The following is a 19,277-nucleotide window of genomic DNA, read 5'->3' on the forward strand; positions in this document are numbered from 1 at the left end:
ATCAACACCTAAGCTTATCTGTTAGATCAATGACATCCAATACCAAAATTTTTTATTCCTCCACAAATCACAATTGTTATACTCTGTGAGTACAGTCCATGTCAGTTTTCCTAATTATATCACGTACAATGTCTTCAATAAGTAGTGTAGAACATATGCTTTTGTCAGCTCTGACATTCCTTGCTACAGATTACCAAGCTGAATATAAGCCTGTATACTAGCATTTCTGAAACTGTGTTCTGTTGAACCCTAGGGTTCCACACAAAAACTCTGAGGGATTACTCAGAGTAGACAAACATTTATAACATCTATTAGATGGAGTTTCTGAAAAGAATCTTCAGTGAATGGAGAAAATACTTTAGCAAAACTGTGTATTGGGATGGTCCCTACTGTTGCTAGCGACATGACTCACCAGATGACTTGTAATATAGTAATATTAATGCACAATATAATATGTAATACTACTCAAATCGGTAAATAAATGTAATAATAATTACTTTCACTTACCAATATGAGTAAACATCATACATTAGATTTTTTTAAATGACAAAAGTTAATGGAACTACTACTGACAAAAGTAGTACTGAAAAGTATACAGAACAACAAGAGAATGTCTGGAAGAGCATAGACACTTTAAGATTCATTTAAACATGAAAGCTCAGATTTCTCATTCAGATTAGTGCACTTAGGGAATAACTTTTTTTTTTTTATTAAACTAACTTATTTCTAGAACATTCATGTTAAAACTTTTTTTTTTTTATATTTCTAATAGCATGCTTTCTTATCAGATAATTTCTTATCCGATATTATTCAATAATTTTTATGAAAATTTTTCATGAGTTCTGCAAAAAAGAAATATTTATATGTAGGATTCTACATCTGCTGTCTTTATAATTTGCCTAAATCTGATTACTGACCTTTTTTTATTATTTCTGAAAGGTGATCACATGAAGTTTAATTAACAAAATAGTGAGATAATCTTCCTTGGAGATTTCAATTTCCATAATTCAAGCTGACTCCTCTTCTCTAATCTCACTGATCAAGCTGCAAGAGAAATGTAACTTATTGCTCTCAATAATCAACTAACACAAATCATTCATCTTCCTGCTAGGATAATCCTCAACAATCTTTCAGTATCTGGAATTGGCTTCTTAATTAGCTCTCCCTCTCAATACACTATCAATGTTAGTTCTTCTCTTGGCAATGCCACCACAACCTTATCAATGTTTATTTTTCTATAGATCAACTTTCTCCCAGCCAATCTCAACTTCATATTACAATAAAAAATGTGACAAATGGGATAACTCTCAGGATTTTTATGTTTCTTTCTGATGACCAGACTATGGTTTTCACTCTTCTTATCTAAGCACTTGTGCTAATCAAATAACTAAAACTGTTCTTGTTAGAATGAATGCATTCTAACAAGACCTGCAACACTCAGAACCCTAGATCTATTCAAGCCCTGGTTCTCCAAAATGTCAATGTGGTTCACAACAAAACTTCAGCATAAATTGGCTCAAGTCAAACACTCCAGCTCCTCGCTCAGCTTACACTTAAGCCCATAAAAATGGCAAACAATCAACAAATCCAAAGTAAATCTCATAAAGGCCAAATGCCACAAGTTTGTCTTCTGTTCAATAGTTCTTAATTAGCCCCTTGCCACTGCAGTTAGACATAACATCTAACCTTCCAAGTTTCCATCTCTATGTCTTCCTTGTGGTACAATGGTGACTTCACCTAAAGATAAGACAGACTTCTTGGCATAACTCTTTTCCTCCAACTTTTATTTAGGCAACCACGGTAAATTTGCTCTTACTATATGAAGAAATATCCATAAACATGCTTCCTATGATCTACTGCCAAAGGTAATCAATAATCTTGACACTACTAAGTTCTACATGATAATCTCCTTCCAGATGATGTACTAAAAGCTTGTGCTTCAGAATTAACACCATCCTGTAAAAACACTCCATTCCTCTTATTTGCTCACCAAACCTTGTAGTGCTCAAATGATTCAAGCTTAATGCTAAAGTTCTTCTATAAACAATGCCTTAACACTTTGATGGTTGTGCAAGTAGTTGTAGGTAACATATACTGCTGAAGATGAGGGATGTATTTAGACGATTTCAAAATCACGTAAGCATAAGTCTTGTTTACTCATATTGCCTTGAATGATTAGATTATTTAATGGTTTTTAATTCACAAGAATAATAAGAAAATAATTAATAGTTATTTACTTGTTTGTTGATATTTCACTAGTATTATACCCAGCATCTTCAGAGCACAAAACAGCTTGTCACATTATGCAAAGTGTAACAATTAATTAATAATGAGAACAGTTTAAAATTGGTAGGCAACACAAAGTTCTAACTAGAGTCCTAAACACAAAGTCCTAACTAACCATCTATTGTTACATAAAGAGAGAGTTAACAAGTATTAATTTGATCTTAATTTAATCTTAAGATCAAATTAACATTTATTAACTCTTTTTATCCTCCTCGTTCCTGATGCTCCTCACATCAGTATAGAGAAACTGTAGCATCCTTTTAAGCCCCCCCCCCTCCCACAACTGCCTTTACTTCCTGAACTGATTATCCTTTTCAATATTCTGCATCTGCTGGTCATTCCACACTCACTCAACTCATGAGTGCCTTCATACAATCTCAGCTGCATCCACCCTAATTCTTATTTAGGTTCAGCTGATTAAGAGCTTTGCCTCTTTCACATCAGGCAGCAAAATATTTTCACATAAGACTAGTTTCTTACCAATGCACTTTGTGTCTAGAAGAAACAGTACAATAAGTTTACCTGAATTTGTGCTTCCACACTCTCCGTGAAGCTCTCTCTAGACACCTAACACTGAAACCATTCGAGTTATAATGCTGGTGGATGCAGACATACTGATGATACTGAAAATTATATAAGAAAAATTATTCTTTTATTAAGAGATTGATCGACACACAAAATTTGGATTACAGCCCCACTAACAGGCAACTCAGAAAACTTAACTCATTACAAGATGAAGTTGAAAGCCTTGATGGAGACACCAGAGAAAAACTTACAACTTATGATAGAAGAGATAAGGCATTTCTAGCTATGGAGCAGACCCCTTTTAATGACTAGGTTAAAACAGCTGAATTTAATAAGGCTTAAAAAGAAGGATATTAATTAACATACCTGTGTCTTGAAGGTAATAATGGTGAAAACTTGACAACAACTTGACTGGAGCAAGAGGTTATGCAATTTAAAGTGGTGGGGTACAAGATAACACAAGTGTAGAAAATACATGAAGATAAACAAAAATTTTAAAACCAACGATGAAAAAGTTAAAACCAAAAGAATGAAATTGTAAACTTTGAATTTCAAAAGAAATGAGAATAAAACATCTATTATATATACAGAAAGCCAGCAACAAAGATGATGGGTACTAGCAATTTTGTTACGTTAAAACCTCTTCAGACGAGTAAAGCAGAAAACTAACCATGTGGACTTTTTTTGTAGAAAGTGTTAGGAGGAGTTTGGTTAGTTCAACTGTTTCAGGAATTGGACTGGTTGGAGAGTACAGGGGAGTAATTTGTTTTGTTATGTTACCATGAAAGGGGGGGGGGGACAGTAAATAGAGAAATTTTGTGTTTATAGCACACACTGGGTGGTTATTATTGTTAAAACACCTAGGCTTTATGATTTACCTAAGATACATAAGAAAGATATTCCTCTTCGTCCAATTGTCAAGTAGCTGAATTTTTAGCATGCTTATTAAAAACTGAAATTGGAAACTCCCATTCATTCATAAAAAATTCTTTATATTTTCTAGATAAAGTGAAAACTATTTCCCTACAGCCCACTAATATAATAATCAGATTTCATATAGAATCTCTCTTCACTAATGTTCCTCTTGAAGATACTATGTCTACTTTCAAATGCATTTCCACAGGATATAGCGAAATTATTCAACTTTGTTATGCATTCTGGATATATTATTTGTCAAAATAAGTTTTTTTTATGGGGTGATTAAGGATCAAGGCTGGATAACTGGGAGGAGACCTCCACATGGCCAGACTGCAGAGAATCAACCAGGGCTTCTGACCTGATATCCAGTCCTCATCTTCTCATGGTGCACTCTGTTGAGTAACTACTTGGATACTGAACAAACAAGAATGGGCTGGCAATTTGAGATTTAGCCAACCAAACTGTATTCTTACTGGTTTAAACCATAACTCAAAATGATGATACAACATGACAGAATTTCATGATACTAAGGCGTCACTCAGTTCAACAAGGCCCTTGTTGTTTTTGTCAGAGAACTAAGGCAAACAGTGAAAAGTTGGCTACAGGAATAAACTCTAACTCAACATCAGCAGAGATCAAAACCATGACATAAGAAGCATCTGTAGAAAAGAAATGGAACTAGCAGAAGACTTGGGTAAGTACCAGATCGACATAATAGGTGTTATTAAAACAAAGAAGACAAAAATAGGTGAAATCTTTCTAAGCAACAAATACAAGATGTTATATTCAGGAAATAACATTCAGGGAAAAGGAGTAACTATAGTATTAAACACTAAACATGAAGATAATCTTGAATAGCAGGCAATATCATGTAGAGATGATGTGGATTAATATCAGGATGGAGAACTGGACAATGAGACTTATTTGTGCTTATGGTCCCATCCCACAGAAGGTTCTAATAAGAGGTGGAAGAATTTTTCGAGGCATTAGAGAAGGCAAAAAAGAAATAGTTGGTCCGCGTTAGAGATCTAACCAGCAGATTAGGCAATGATAACCAGACATATAAGAATGTTTTGAGAAAATTTGAAGAAAAGATCAAAGCTAATAATGATGGTAAGTACCTACTAGATTTCTGCTCAGCACATGGACTATTTATTACTAACACCACATTCCAACATAAAAATGTGCATAAATTCACGTGGAGAGAAGATACAAGGAATAAGAAAAGCCTCATTGACTATATTATTGTTGACAGAGTGATGTTTTCCAATTGGTTCAGGGCAGAAAGGTGTACAGAGAATTTCAAATAGGATGTGATCAGCATTTAGTGTTGAGCAGGATAAAATTGGACTTCATATTGAAAAGAAGTTGTGTAACAAATTTTTGAAATGAATCAAAGTTGAACAGCTATCAGATGTGAACTGGAGACTAAAATAAAAAAACATTAGTCAAGAAAAACTGAAAGAGTTTGAAAACAAGAACCAAGCCTTGGAGATTCAGAGGCAAAACCTAAAGAAACCTTTGATTGATTCAGCCAGAAATGCATGTGGTGAGGTAATCTGCAAGGCTAGAATCTAGTAATCAAGGAAAAGAAGAAATCAAATCGAATGTTGAAGTAAGTCACCTTGTGCTCTTAGGGAATACAGATGAAAATGTAAGAAAGCAAAGCATTGTGTAAAATTAGCTAAACAAAACTCATGGGAAGACTTTAGTAAGATCATTGAAAATAAATATCAGGAATGTGGTAAAATATTCTGGAGACTATTGAAGAAGCTCAAAAATGGAGAGAAGAGTACTGTAAAAGGAACTTGATATAATGAAGGGGCCATGAAAACTGAGAATCAAAATATTTTGAGGTATGAAATAATTACTTTGAAAGACTGATATATGAAACAAGCAGTACCAGCATGATAGTAGAAGAGACTCAGCTGGAATGCCATCTGGAATATATATCTGTACTTGAAGCAGAAAAAGCTGTCACAAACCTGAAATAGGGAAAGGCAGCTGGAATAGATGATATTCAACCAGAAATGCTAAAATATGGAGCTATAAAAGTTTTAGTGGCTACGATGCATAATTCAGAAGGCCTGGTCACAGGGTCGATTTCCAGATGACTGGAGCAGAGTGCTCATAGTACTCATCTCTAAAAAAAGGAAATAAAGCTGAATATGAGAATTACAGAGGAATTTCTATACTGAGTGTTCCTGGTAAGATTTATACAAGAAATTCCTGAGAAATGGCTAAAAAAAGTGTGCAGGAGAAGAACAAGCTAGGTTCAGGCCAAACAGAGGTTGTCAGGATCAGATTTTCACTTTAAGACAAATAGTTGACAAATCATGGGAATAGAACAAGGATCAGTATTTAAATTTTGTAGATCTGGAAAAGGCGTATGACAAGGTGCCAAGATGAAAGCTGTTCAAACCACTCCAGTTTAAAGATGTAAATACGACATTAACAAACAATACATAGTCTATTTGACTTGTAAATCAGCTTAAAACTGAAGGAAGTACAGGAAGATCATTTGATGTTAAGTCAGGTGTGCGACAAGGATGTACATTATCTCCACTCTTATTCATCATCTATATGGATCACATTATGAAGGAAAGCAGTATTAAACCTGATATAAAAATTGGAGATGTTAATCTCAGCTCTTTACTTTATGCAGATGGTTATTTATATTTTTAAATAAATCCAGTACAAGTCTGCAAGATTCCCTGGCTAAATTGAATAAATTGTAATAAATTTGGTATCAAATTTATTACAATTTATTATGAAAATCAGCATTAAAAAGACAAAGACAATGAAAATGAAAACATCAACTGCATTGTGAATGGAGAACCTGTGGAACAAGTAAAACATTTCAGCTACTTAGGCACAATTTTTAGTGAAGATGGAAAACTAAATTTGCAGCAGAATTAACAAAGCTGGTAAGGTAGGAAGTCAATTGAATAAATTTATATGGAATAAGACAGAAATTAGCCAAAACACTAAACTAGCTTTATACAAAACAGTTTTAGCTTATGGATCTGAGAGAAACGAGATCCTAGGGAATCTGGGAGAAAAGGCAACAGAATGGTTGTTAGAATTTTTCAACTTTTGTTGGAAATTTGCTAAAATACCCAGCATATGGAGGCAAACGAAAGTTATGTCTATTCTGAAACTGAAACTGGTTTATCTACAAGAATTCTGAAACTGGTTAAACCTGCTGAAGATCCAAAGAGCTATAGACCTACAGCTCTCCTATGCTCACAATTTCATAGGTTATAGTACAATTTTGTAGGTTATACAGGTTCATATCCAAGAACTCCAAATTGCTAGCAAACAACTGGACTAAAGATAAACCTAAAGAAGACCCAAGTTATGTTCAATAGCTATGTCTAACCAGAAATAATATAAATCAATAATGATGAAATTAAACAAATAGATCATTACATATACTTAGGACAACAGATATCAATGGAAAGAAATATCATGGAGGAAATTAAAAGACGCACGAAGCATTTGGAAAATTACATTCAATATTCAAAAGCCAACTAGCATTATGCCTGAAAAGAAAAGTTTTTAACCAACGTATTCTTCCTATATTGACATATGCTGCGAAACATGGACAATAAATGCAAAGGAAATTCAAAAATTAAGAACACAATTTTGTATGGAAAGAAGTATGCTTGGTATCACAAAACTGTATCATAAAAGGAATATGTGGATAAGAAATCAAACCAAAGGAAGAGTGAAACATCTGAAGTGGGAATGGGCTGAGCATACTGCACGAAGACAAGATCAATGATGGACAACCGAGAGTAAAAACAACTATGACACCGACCTAAATCACAGTGGATGGATGATATCATTAGATTTGCAGGAGTGACATGGGAAAGGAGAGCCATGGATAGACAGTTTTGGAGTAATCTTGGAAAGGCCTTCATCCAGCAGTGGATCGACAATGGTTGATGATGATGAGTTATACAAAAAAAGGGGAACATTAATATGAGAACTATTACATTTGCCCACATTGAGTCTAAGATTGGAAACATGCCCACAAAATGTTTTACATATACACACAGGCCAGGAAAAAAAAAGAGAGAACGTTACATCTTGTGTGCAAGCGCACACACACACACACACACAGAGCACTGAACAAAATCATGCAAATTCCAGCCACCAAACAAGCACATCTTGGCTGCCATTGTTCTACCACATATTGGCATCATATGAACAGTATCAAATTTAAACAAAAATACAAAGGTTTACTTACAACTAAATAATTCAATCTAACCCACACCCATATAAAACAAAAATCTACAGTAAATTAATTTATTATTATTATTATTATCTAAATTATGAAAAAATGACTTATTGTTCAGCAGTGCTAATAATCAATAACTCATGCAATGCACTACCTCATGGGCACGCTTTTATATTAAACATGTCTAAATTAAATTCTAATTAAAATGAATAACATATTAGAGATTTCGTTAATTTTTACATATAAGACTGAAATTGTTCCTTCCTTTTTGTAACAAAAAAAAAAAAAAAAAAAAAATATTACTCAGATACTTCACTAAAAACCGGCATGAAAACTATGTAGAAATTTCCATACTTTTCATTTCAGCTATTTCTTCAAAACAGATGTGCCTCAATCTACTACCAATAACTAGATTTATAATTAAAAAAAAAAAAAAAAAGTATATTTGGTCTTTTTTATAAGCTTTTTTACATTACCAATTTTTTTAAAAATGATATGAAAAACATTAAATTGGTTCTCACCTCTGTTCCGGTATAGAAGAATTTATTTCCATCTTTTCAAAAGGCGGTTGATCTACTTTCAGGTGGCGATCTAACTCTTTTTTGTTTGTTGGCTTGTTTAATTCAGCATTATGTAAGTTGTGGTTATGAGAAACTGTTTGTTGTGAAGAATCACACTGTGGCTCAAAGTTACAGTTGTTTAAATCAAAGCTTTGTTTAACATCTAAATAAATCAAAGATAAAATAAGGAAAATGAAATAAAATCAAGTAACACTGTTTGCATAATTCATTTTTTTTTTGTAGACGATGTGTGTGTGCATGTGTGTGTGTGTGGGAGGGGGAACACTTTCAAAGCAATCTTCATTAAATAGATAATCTGGTCAAATTTTGCTATTCTCATTATGTTTTACTCTTTATGGCTGCATTTTCTGTACTTCATAAACAAACTCTCTTAACATAGTCAACATCTCTATAATGATACTGCCACCTGTCATGTAGTATGTTTAAGCATTATATGAAGGATGCAGAAAAATAAATCTCTTTCAAGAAGTCTCATTTTCTCTAAGAATGTATTATAAATATAAGTATAAATATAAAGTCAGATAATATGACAAGAATTATATTTTAAAATTTTTCACATGTTGCAATTTTCTCTATTAATACTTGATATTACCAAAAATCATGATGTTCCTAAAATGTTTATAATATGAAAGAAAAGATAAGCTACTTTTGATAATGGAGCAGATCCTTTTTTTTTAATGACCAGGCTTAAACAGTTGAATTTAATAAGGTTTAAAATGAAGGATATTAATTAATTAACATACCTGCATTTTGAAGGTAAGGATGGTGAAAACTTGACTAAAGACTTCATTGGAGCCAAGACGGTATGCAATTTAAAGTGGTGGATACAAGATAACAACAAATGTACAAAATAAATGAAGACAGACAAATTTAAACCAATGACAAAAAAGTTAAAAACAAAAAGATGAATTTGTAAACTTTGGATTTTGAAAGAACTAAGAATAAGAAACCTATTATATACACAGCAAGCCAGCAAACAAACCTGACAGGTAACTGGCTGTTTTTGTTGCGGTAAAATGTCATCAGATGAGTAAGGCAGAAAACTATGAGCCAGCCACATGGCTTTTTTTTTGTACAAAGTGTTAGGAGGAGTTTGGATGGTTCAAGAGTATTCAGGAATTGGGCTGGATTGAAAGTACTGAGGAGTAATTTATTTTGTTTAATTGCCATGAAGGGGGAGATAGTAAATATGTCTTTTTGTAGGAGATATTTTCCTTTTGGATTTATTAGTAGAACATAGTTATTCATAAATATACGTACTCATAAATATCTCATACTTAGTGTTAAGTGACCAAATATAAAAAGTTACAAGAGTCTTTTTGTGTTTATGGCACATTAGGTGGGTTCTTGTTGCTACTGATTCAAAACAGTGTAATTTGGATTCATTTTCCTGGAAATCGATGATGATAATCTTTTCAATTTCAGGGATGTATTTAGATTGACTGCATGAAAGGATATTTCAACAGTGGGATTTTGGTTGTTTCTGGTATGTTTATGTTGGTGTTTTTTTTTGTTTGTGGTGGAAAGTATAGTCAGGTATGGGAATATTACAATCTCGAGAGTGTTCAGTTAAGTGAGATGTGATAGAACGAATGGTGGAAATAAAACCAGATATTCTCATTTCAGGAATGCATCTCTAATACATATTTTTAAATGGACAAAATGGTCCAATATTGAGCAATATCTACAAAAGACACATTGTGTGTTAGAGAAAAGATCATTGCTACCTAAATACTAGAGAAGTCTGTCAGTAACCATTTATTCCAATATTTTACAAAAACAAGATATTATAGCTATTATTTCTGGAAAAATTCCCATGTTACTCCTCTAAAAATAAACTATTATTTTAATAGCTAATATAGCCTACTTTTGTTTAGGAGTGCCCCCTTTTTTTACAGTCATTGGCTCTTTACTCAAAACTTAGGGCATTACTGAAGTGTTATAAAACTAATATATGAAGAATGATATAGGAGGAAAATGGAAAATTTGGATGTTGTTTTTCGTCTCCTTATTCCAGCGATGTGCCTTCATCTGCTGTTAAGCTGTTAAAGGAGGGGGGTAAAGTAATGTGAAGAAATTATTTCGGAAAAAACCCTGGTTTTTTTATATGTATAATATTATTATTAATATTATACATATAAAAAACTTAATTATTAATTAAGGGTGGGTAGAGAGTGTTTGGGAAGTGGGGGTAAGAGAAGGATTTGAGGATAGAAATTATTTTTTTGGGGAAGAGGAGGGATTTAAGGGAAAAAAGTCAAGGGGTGGGAGTAACAGGGTGTGAGCCATTTCAACAGGCATCGTCTTCGGAACTAGTGGGGGAAGTGGAGGCTATGTCATGTCGGCTAGGTGTTTCTGTTGTCTCCTAATTTTAGTCTGTTGCTGTAATCATTAAGGGACGCTTGTAAGGTGGTGATGCGTGTTGGTATGGACCCATAGGGAATATGAAAATTTTCGGACCCCCTATGGGACAAAACATCAAACCCCCCCCAGAATCACCTTTTATGGCCGATACGTAGACGATATTCCATGCATTGGAGAACCAACAAGCATCACCACCTTACAAGCGTCCCTTAACGATTACAGCAACAGACTAAAATTCACCATAGAAACCAAACAGGACAAATCCATCAATTTCGTAAACCTGACATTAGTCAGAACAAACAACAAAATAGCATGAAAATATTCCACGAACCCACACATATCGGCAACTACCTCCATTTTAACCCACACCATCCTTATTCGATTAAAAAATCAGTCATCCTAACACAATTCATAAATGCTTACAAGTTCTCAACAAACTTATCTTAACACAAAAAATAAGGAAGTTAACAAAAATTTTTCAAAATCGGAATTACCCAACACAACTAATAAATTACGCCAACAAAACAGCAAAGGCCAGGCAAAACAACCCGACAACCAAAACAAACTTCCGAACACAAAAAAATTATCAAACTGCCATTACATCCAGAACACATACAAAGCCTACAAATACATTTTCAAACACACTGACTATAAGCTGGTGTTCACCACAAACCAAAAATTGGCAACACTTCTAAAACCTACAAATTTCTCTGCCAAAAACACAGTGATACCTACACAGGTTCTACTATCAGGTCTTTATGGGCAAGATTACAAGAACACTTCTGTGACTGTAACATCCCTATTCCAGAACATTTAAACAATAAAAAATGCAACAACAAAAAGAAAAACAGGATACAAAATACATGAAAAACTGAAATAGCAGTCCACACCCTTGAACAAAAACATACCCTGCAAATCAACAAGGCCATAATATTAGACATACATGACATGAAAAACTGAAATAGCAGTCCACACCCTTGAACAAAAACATACCCCGCAAATCAACAAGGCCATAATATTAGACATACATGACAACGAAACAATGCTTAGAATATCAGAAACGATAGCCATAAAATGTGACGAAAACTCAATAAATGTCCACTGACTCTACATAATCTCCTAGAGTTGGAAGCTCCATAACACAAAAATTAGGTCATGACTCCGACCAATAGGAGACAACACAAATACACCAAAGACAGAAACACCTAGCCGAGATGACATAGCCTCCACTTCCTCCACAAGTTCCAAAGACGATGCCTGTTGAAACTGCTCACACCCCGTTACTCCCACCCTTGACCTTTTTCCTTTAAATCCATCCTCTTCCCCAAAAAAATTATTTCTATCCTGAGATCCTTCTCTCACCCTGCCTCCCAAACATTCTCTACCCACCCTTATTTAATAATAATAATATTATACATATAAAAGAAACAGGGGTTTTTTTCAAATAATTCCTCCACATTACTTTACCCCACTTTCCCAATCTCCCCCCCCCCCCTTCTTTAACAGCTTAACAGCAGATGAAAGCACATTGCTGGAATAAGGAGACAAAAAACAACATCCAAAAAGGTATGTCCAAATTTTCCATTTTCCTCCTATATAATTTTTCATATATTAGTTTTATAACACTTCAGTAATGCCCTAAGTTTTGGGTAAACAGCCAATGACATTGTAAAAAAAGGGGGTACTCCTAAACAAAAGTGGGCTATATTAGCCATAAAAATAATAAAAATAGCTGATCAAAGTGACAAGTTGGTAATTGTTTGCTTGGGTTGGAACTTTCCTGGTTTTGGGATGGAAATAACAATTGACTTAACCTAACAATCTGAAACTATATGAAAGTATGCTATTATTATACAGAAGAAGAGCCACAGAATATAAGGGAAAATGTTTTATAATTTCATAATGGATGTCATCAGAACCTAATGCACTGGCATGAAGAGTAACAATACTCTATTTAGTTCCTCCTTAACAAAAGCTGTTTGTATAACTCTAGCCCACTGTAGAAAAGTTTAGCCACTGTTTCTCGTATTGCTCTTTCAATATTAAAAAGTCAGGAAGATATGACGCTGTTTCTGAAATTCTAGCAAAAGTTTCTCCTAAGTGTCTGCAATAGCATAGCTTATGGAGCAGCAATAACTATTCCATTTTATTACATATGCAAATTGTAAGTTTTATACCAATTGTTCATTTTCTGGATTTTATCTGATATAATTTTTGCACTGGTTGTTTGATTAACTTGTGATGTAAATTGCATTAAAGATTGTATTTGAATCTGATATTGCACAAAACGTGCTTAGCCCCAAGCATGTTTAAAAGCTATTTGATTTAATATGGTAGGATATCTGTGAAATATGCCCAATGCTGTGTCTAGACTTTTTTTTTTTTGACTGCTTGGTACTCTGGATTCTGCCATGGATACAGTGGAAATCAAGATGATTTTGGAATTGTGGTTTTTGCTACCTGAACAATTCAAATTGACATACATCACTGTTCACTGATAGGTGTTGAGTGACTGCTTCAACATTAAATTTTGCAAGATGAAAAATATAAGTATTCCAGTCAGCCTGGTCGATATCCCACATGAGCATCTGCACTATAAAAATGCACTATGAAGACATAGTACAAATAACAGGAAAATAATCGCTTCAGGGGGAGCAGATTTTCTATTGAGACTATGCAGAATATGAGCAGTTAGACTGACTATTATTAAGAAAGAGAAGTGGAACCTTGAGATCAATATTTTGGTGAAATCCATGACAATTACACTGTAGAAATTTTCTTAATGTGTTGGCTTTGTACACCTGTACAATTCCCGAAATAGTGAGGGTTTACCTTTGTCAGTCTTGATTTTATCTATTGATTTAGGGAAGTATGGATGGCCAGTGTCCATGTCTTCTTCTGGAATAATGTTTAATACATCATCTGATGTGCGAGGATCAACTGGTGAGTTTAAGTTTGCTCAGATATACTAAATGATGGATACAGAAATATCGATATTTTCTATGGGAGTTTCTGGTGGTTTATCTGTAGATGAGATAAACCACCAGAAACTGATGTGCTCCTCTTTGCATCCTGATATATTTTGTTTTTTTATCTTTTGTATTTCTTTTTCATCCTTCCACCTCTGACATGCATTAAAAATAAACTGGAAATTGACACATTTAGCCTTCTGTAAACATTTAGCTTTCTCTGCAGAGCAAGCTTTATTATAATGCTCTTTACTACCACATCAGGCACAGTTGTGGAGCCAAGACAAACAGTTTGGACATGCCTATATTTCTGATATTTAAAGCATCTCAGTGGATTAAGGATGTACAGCCTAACAGGACAATTGAGATACCCTGCTTTTACAGATGTTGGAGGTTTAGGTGTATCAAAAGTAAAGATGATTTTCCTCGTCAGACCCAAATAACCATCACTGCATATCAAGATGTGTCTCATACCTCTCACTCCCTAATCTTTAAGCTCTTAATATATCCCCTCATCTGGAATATCAAGATTACATTCTGATATCACTTCTCTAGAAGAGTTTAGTAATTTATAAGGTGTTACTGCAAGTGGTATTCCTCCCACTGATGTTGAAATGAGCGGTTTTTCTGAGTTTTGCAGACATGATGTTCTCACAAAGATATCAATGTAGCTTCTTAACTGATTTGTGAGATCCTGCCAGTCCTTCTAGACCCTTCTGAATAAAGAAGGGTGACATTTTCCCTATTTTTTTTCACCTGTTAAATGAATGATAAGAAACATTTATACTGGTGTCACATGTCTTTTGTTTCTTACTTCTGTGATCAAGTGATGTATCCAAGGTATCAATACTTGGTTGGGAGCTTGTGAGAGCCCTAAAAAATTTGAGGATGAAGAATTCATGTTCAAAAGATTTTTTGTTTGGCACCAGAGCTCCCCATTTAGCGTGGAGCCTCATATGAATGCCCACTCATTGACCAACAAAGACTGTGCTTGGGAGTGAAACAATGGGGATATCCCAAACACTATACCAGCACCACAGCAAGCCTTGAACCTGTCCCTGGACCATGGGGTAGGAGATGTACTAAAAACCACTGATACTTGCAGGCAAGCTCACTAGCTGACTGATCCTGGCCAGGCCATCCAGGATTTGCCTCCTTGCCAAAGTACTGCAAGACTTCTGAAATCCCTCTTTCTGGATATCACAGGTTGCACTGCACAGCAAACACGGCAGTAAGGTACTGGATCCCAGTGATGGTAGGCTGAAAGACAGGATAGCAAAAAAAGTCAGCAGAAATAGAGAAAAAAATATGGAACAGAAGCAAAGAAGGGGAGGAGGAAAGATGAAAAGGGCCAGTACCATCACATGGAGATCCTCTCCACCAGAAATAGGTGCCCCATGAGGAGCGGCCCAGTGCTCAGTATTAGTAATTGCAAGTTCAGACAGGTCAGAATGTTTCAACTAAAGTTGTACTTAGTAGTTGCCTTAGGAGATGGTAATAAAGAGCTGATTTGATTCATAAAATTAAACATAGTTGAAAGATGAAATTTCTTAAGGATTCGAGAAACGTATTCAGAAGTACCTCTGATAAAAAGGATGGAGATATCTCTATTTGTGGAAGTAAAGGAGAGAGAGAGAGAAATGGCTAATGAATTTCTTAATAACGGGTGAACTGTCCATACCCAAAACTTGGGAAATTGTTATCAGTAATTGTATTTTTTCATTTTTTTTTTTTAAAACAATAAATATATAGTTATGCACACTAACATACCTATTTCAGATCCTAGTAGTATTATATTGCTATGAGGGAGCCAGGTATTATATTTACCTGACCCCCTTACAACGACACATGAAAATGATACCACTCTCAATGTTCCTACACTGTTCATGTCATTCGAATTTCCCATTTATATTCTGTTACACCGATGATGAGGTTTCAAAAACTTAAACTGAAATAGCTGTATAATTAATTACAACTAATTAAACATCTATCCAACGCCGTCAAGTGTGTATTTTGGTGTTTCATTATGGATTCATAGTTACCTGTACCTCAAAGAATTCAAGAAGCTGTAGTTGCCAAAATATATGTCAATATCTTTTGGAAACTACAGTTTTGTCAACACCTACAAAAAGTTTGTTAACTTATAGGACATTCATGCCATGAGCAGGCTCAGGATTTTTCTACCCCATCTTTATTGATTTTATATATATATATATATATATAGGGTGGTTCAAAATTTAAACGTACAAACTTTGAGGGAAGGTAGAGAACATCAAAATCAACTATGTTCACATAGGAAAGCATGACCGGAAACGCCACAGGAAGGTACTAACAGGGACACAAAGATACAGAAATAACACAAGGCAGTAAGTAATGTAAAAAACTTTATTAGGTGTAACTGAGCAGTTCAATAGTAGTTGTATACATAATATGGTAAAGGAGGTGCAAGTCTGCCATCTCAGCATTCGTAAAATGACGCATGTTCTTCGTATGAAGTCAAACACTTGAATAAGGATGTCCCAATTGCTCACCTGAAGCAATGGTGAGCAGTGCCACCTATCACTTTCGACTGGCATTTCCGGTCATGTTATGTGAATATGGATGATTTTGATGTTCTCTACCTCCCCTCAAAGTTTGTAAGTGGAATTTTGAACCACTGTGTGTGTGTGTGTGTGTGTACACACACACACACACACACACATACACACACACACACACAATCATCAAATTCAAGACCTAATATCATATCTTGTATACCCTCAAGGGGTGTACAAGATATGATAGTACTACATGAAAAATTTACATCATTACTAACTTCCTATCTACAAATTTCCTCCAAATCAGTCTGTTACTTGTCAAGACTTCAACATTATCAGATCTTATATTTCTATTGTCTAAAGCACTCTGTACAGTATCAATCCACCTCTATCTTCGTCTTCCTCTGGGGTCGTTTTCCTGCCAACCTGGCAGATAACACTTGTTTTGCTAATCTTTCCTCGCCCATTCTAATCAAGTGACCATACCATTAGCTCTGCTGACGCATTCCTGGATGCTGACAATCTCAAGTTCATTCCTAATATCCCCGTTTTTAATATGATACTGCCATTGATGACATCTGTTCAGGCCACTAATCTTTCTCAGGACTCTCATTATCTGCGGTTTCTAGTCTTTAGTCAAGTGTTTTACTTCTGACTCTCAGATCCATAAGTTAAAACTGGTTTGAACACTGGCTTATATACAGCAAATTTAGTGTTCCGACTAATTTCTCTCTTAATCCATATGAATTTATTCAATTGACTTCCTACCATACCAGCTTTGTTGATTCTGTTGTCTATTTCCATATTTAATTTACCATCTTCACTAAAAATTGTGCCTAAGTAGCTGAAATGTTTTACTTGTTCCACAGGTTCCCCATTCAAAACACAGTTGACATTTTCAATGTCTTTGTCTTTTTATTGCTGACCTTCATACCATATCTATTACAACAGTTATTCAATTTAGTCAGGGAATCTTGCAAACTCTTCTAGCAGATTTATTTAGAAGTATAACATCGTCCGCATAAAGCAAAGAGCTGACATTAACATCTCCAATACTGATATCATGTTTAATACCACTTTCTTTCATAATGTGATCCATATAGATAATGAATAACAGAGGAAATAATGTACATCCTGGTCTCACATCAGATTTAACATTAAACCATCTTAGAGAACTTCCTTCATTTCTAACGGCTGACTTGCAATTCAAATAAAGACTAAGTATTGCTTGATATAATGCCCAGTTAACACCATATAACTGTAGGGTATTGAATAGCTTCTTTCTTGGCACCTTCTCGTATGCCTTTTCCAGATCGACAAAACTTAAATAAAGATCTTTGTTATATTCCCATGCTTTCTCGACTATTTGTCGTAAAGTGAAGATCTGAACCTGACAGCCTCTATCTGGCCTGAATCCAGCTTGTTCTTCACCAAGTTTTTCTTCCACAATTCTTCTCAACCATTTCTCAATTATACTGGCATAAATCTTGCCCGGAACACTCAGTAACGAAATGCCTCTGTGATTCTCACATTCAATTTTATTTCCCTTTTTATATATGGGTACTATCAGAGCTCTACTCCAATCATCAGGAATTCGTCCCTCTGTTCAAACCTTCTGAACTGTAAGATTCAGAAGGCAGCCACTGTAAGATTTTTTTACCACTATACTTCAGCATTTCTGGTCGAATATCATCTACTCCTGCTGCCTTTCCACATTTCAAGCCTTTGATGGCTTTTTCTACTTCAAGTATGGATATGTATTCCTGATTGTATGCCTGTTGAGTGTTTTTTTACAGCTTTGCTATCACTGCTTGTTTCATTTAGCAATTTTTCGAAGTAATTACTCCATAGTTGAAGTTTATCTTTTTCTTCCATTTTTCATCTCACCTTTATCATTTCTAACTCCTTCTACAGCACTCTTTATTCCATTCCTAAGCTTCTTCAACAACCTCCAGAATATTTTGCCACCTTCTTGACATTTATTTTCTATATTCTTGTCAAAGTCGTCCCATGAATTTTGTTTGGCTAGTTTTACACAGTGTTTAGCTTTCTTACATTTGTCTCTGTATTCTCTAAGAGCACAAGATGACTTATTTGCCAGGAATTTTTGATATGCTTTCTTCTTTTCCTTCACTGCCTCTCAACTTCTTGTGTCCACCATGGGGTTTTGATTTTTCTATCATTGCAAACAACCTCACCACATGCCTCTCTGGCTGAATCAATCACGGTTTTCCACTGAATCTCCAAGGTTTCGTTCTTGTTCTCAAACTCTTTCATTTTTTTTTCAATAATGCCTTAGCAGAAATCCAACAGGTATTTGACATTATTATTAGCTTTGCTCTTTTCCCTAAATTTTCCCAAAACATTTTTGTATGTCTGACAATCACTTCCTACTCTGCTATTTAAACACCCCAACAAGGACCAACTTTTCCTTTTTCATTGTGTCAGTAGCTTTCTCTAGAGCCTCAAAAAATTTCTCAACTTCTACCTTAGTAGAACCTTCTGTGGGACCATAGGCACAAATAGTCTCATTGTGAGAGTCACATAATAATTAAGTCTCATAAATAATAATCTCTCATTTATCAAATAATCTCTCAAAAGGCTCATAAAAAATAAGTCTCACTGTATAACTGGAGGGAGACCTCCACATAGCCTTTAAAGGAATGCAAAGAACCGATCAGGGCTTCTAACCTAATGTCCAATCCTCACATTCTTGTGATGCACCCTGTTGGGTATCTACCTGGATACTGAACGAACGAGGATGTGCTGCAATATGGGATTTAGCCGCCCAAATTGTATTCTTACTGGCTTAAACCAAAAGAAAATGATGGTACAACACAACAAAATTTCA

The 19,277-nt window shown here is 34.7% G+C and overlaps 1 protein-coding gene across 4 annotated transcripts in view; it reads right to left on the reverse strand.

The window, feature by feature from the left end:
• Window positions 1-19,277, reverse strand: part of PolA1 (DNA polymerase alpha catalytic subunit) — a 561,406-nt gene that overhangs the window by 388,550 nt on the left and 153,579 nt on the right. For all 4 annotated transcript variants that reach the window (XM_090402430.1, XM_090402431.1, XM_090402428.1 and 1 more), the window contains exon 8: window positions 8,497-8,698. In XM_090402430.1, the coding sequence (XP_090258556.1) occupies window positions 8,497-8,698 (202 nt within the window). The remainder of the gene's footprint in view (window positions 1-8,496; window positions 8,699-19,277) is intronic.

Source organism: Typopeltis vanoorti, chromosome 13 (assembly GCF_054136105.1).
Source record: "Typopeltis vanoorti isolate ZY-2024b chromosome 13, IOZ_Tvanoo_1.0, whole genome shotgun sequence".
NCBI classification, from domain to species: Eukaryota; Metazoa; Arthropoda; class Arachnida; order Uropygi; family Thelyphonidae; genus Typopeltis; species Typopeltis vanoorti.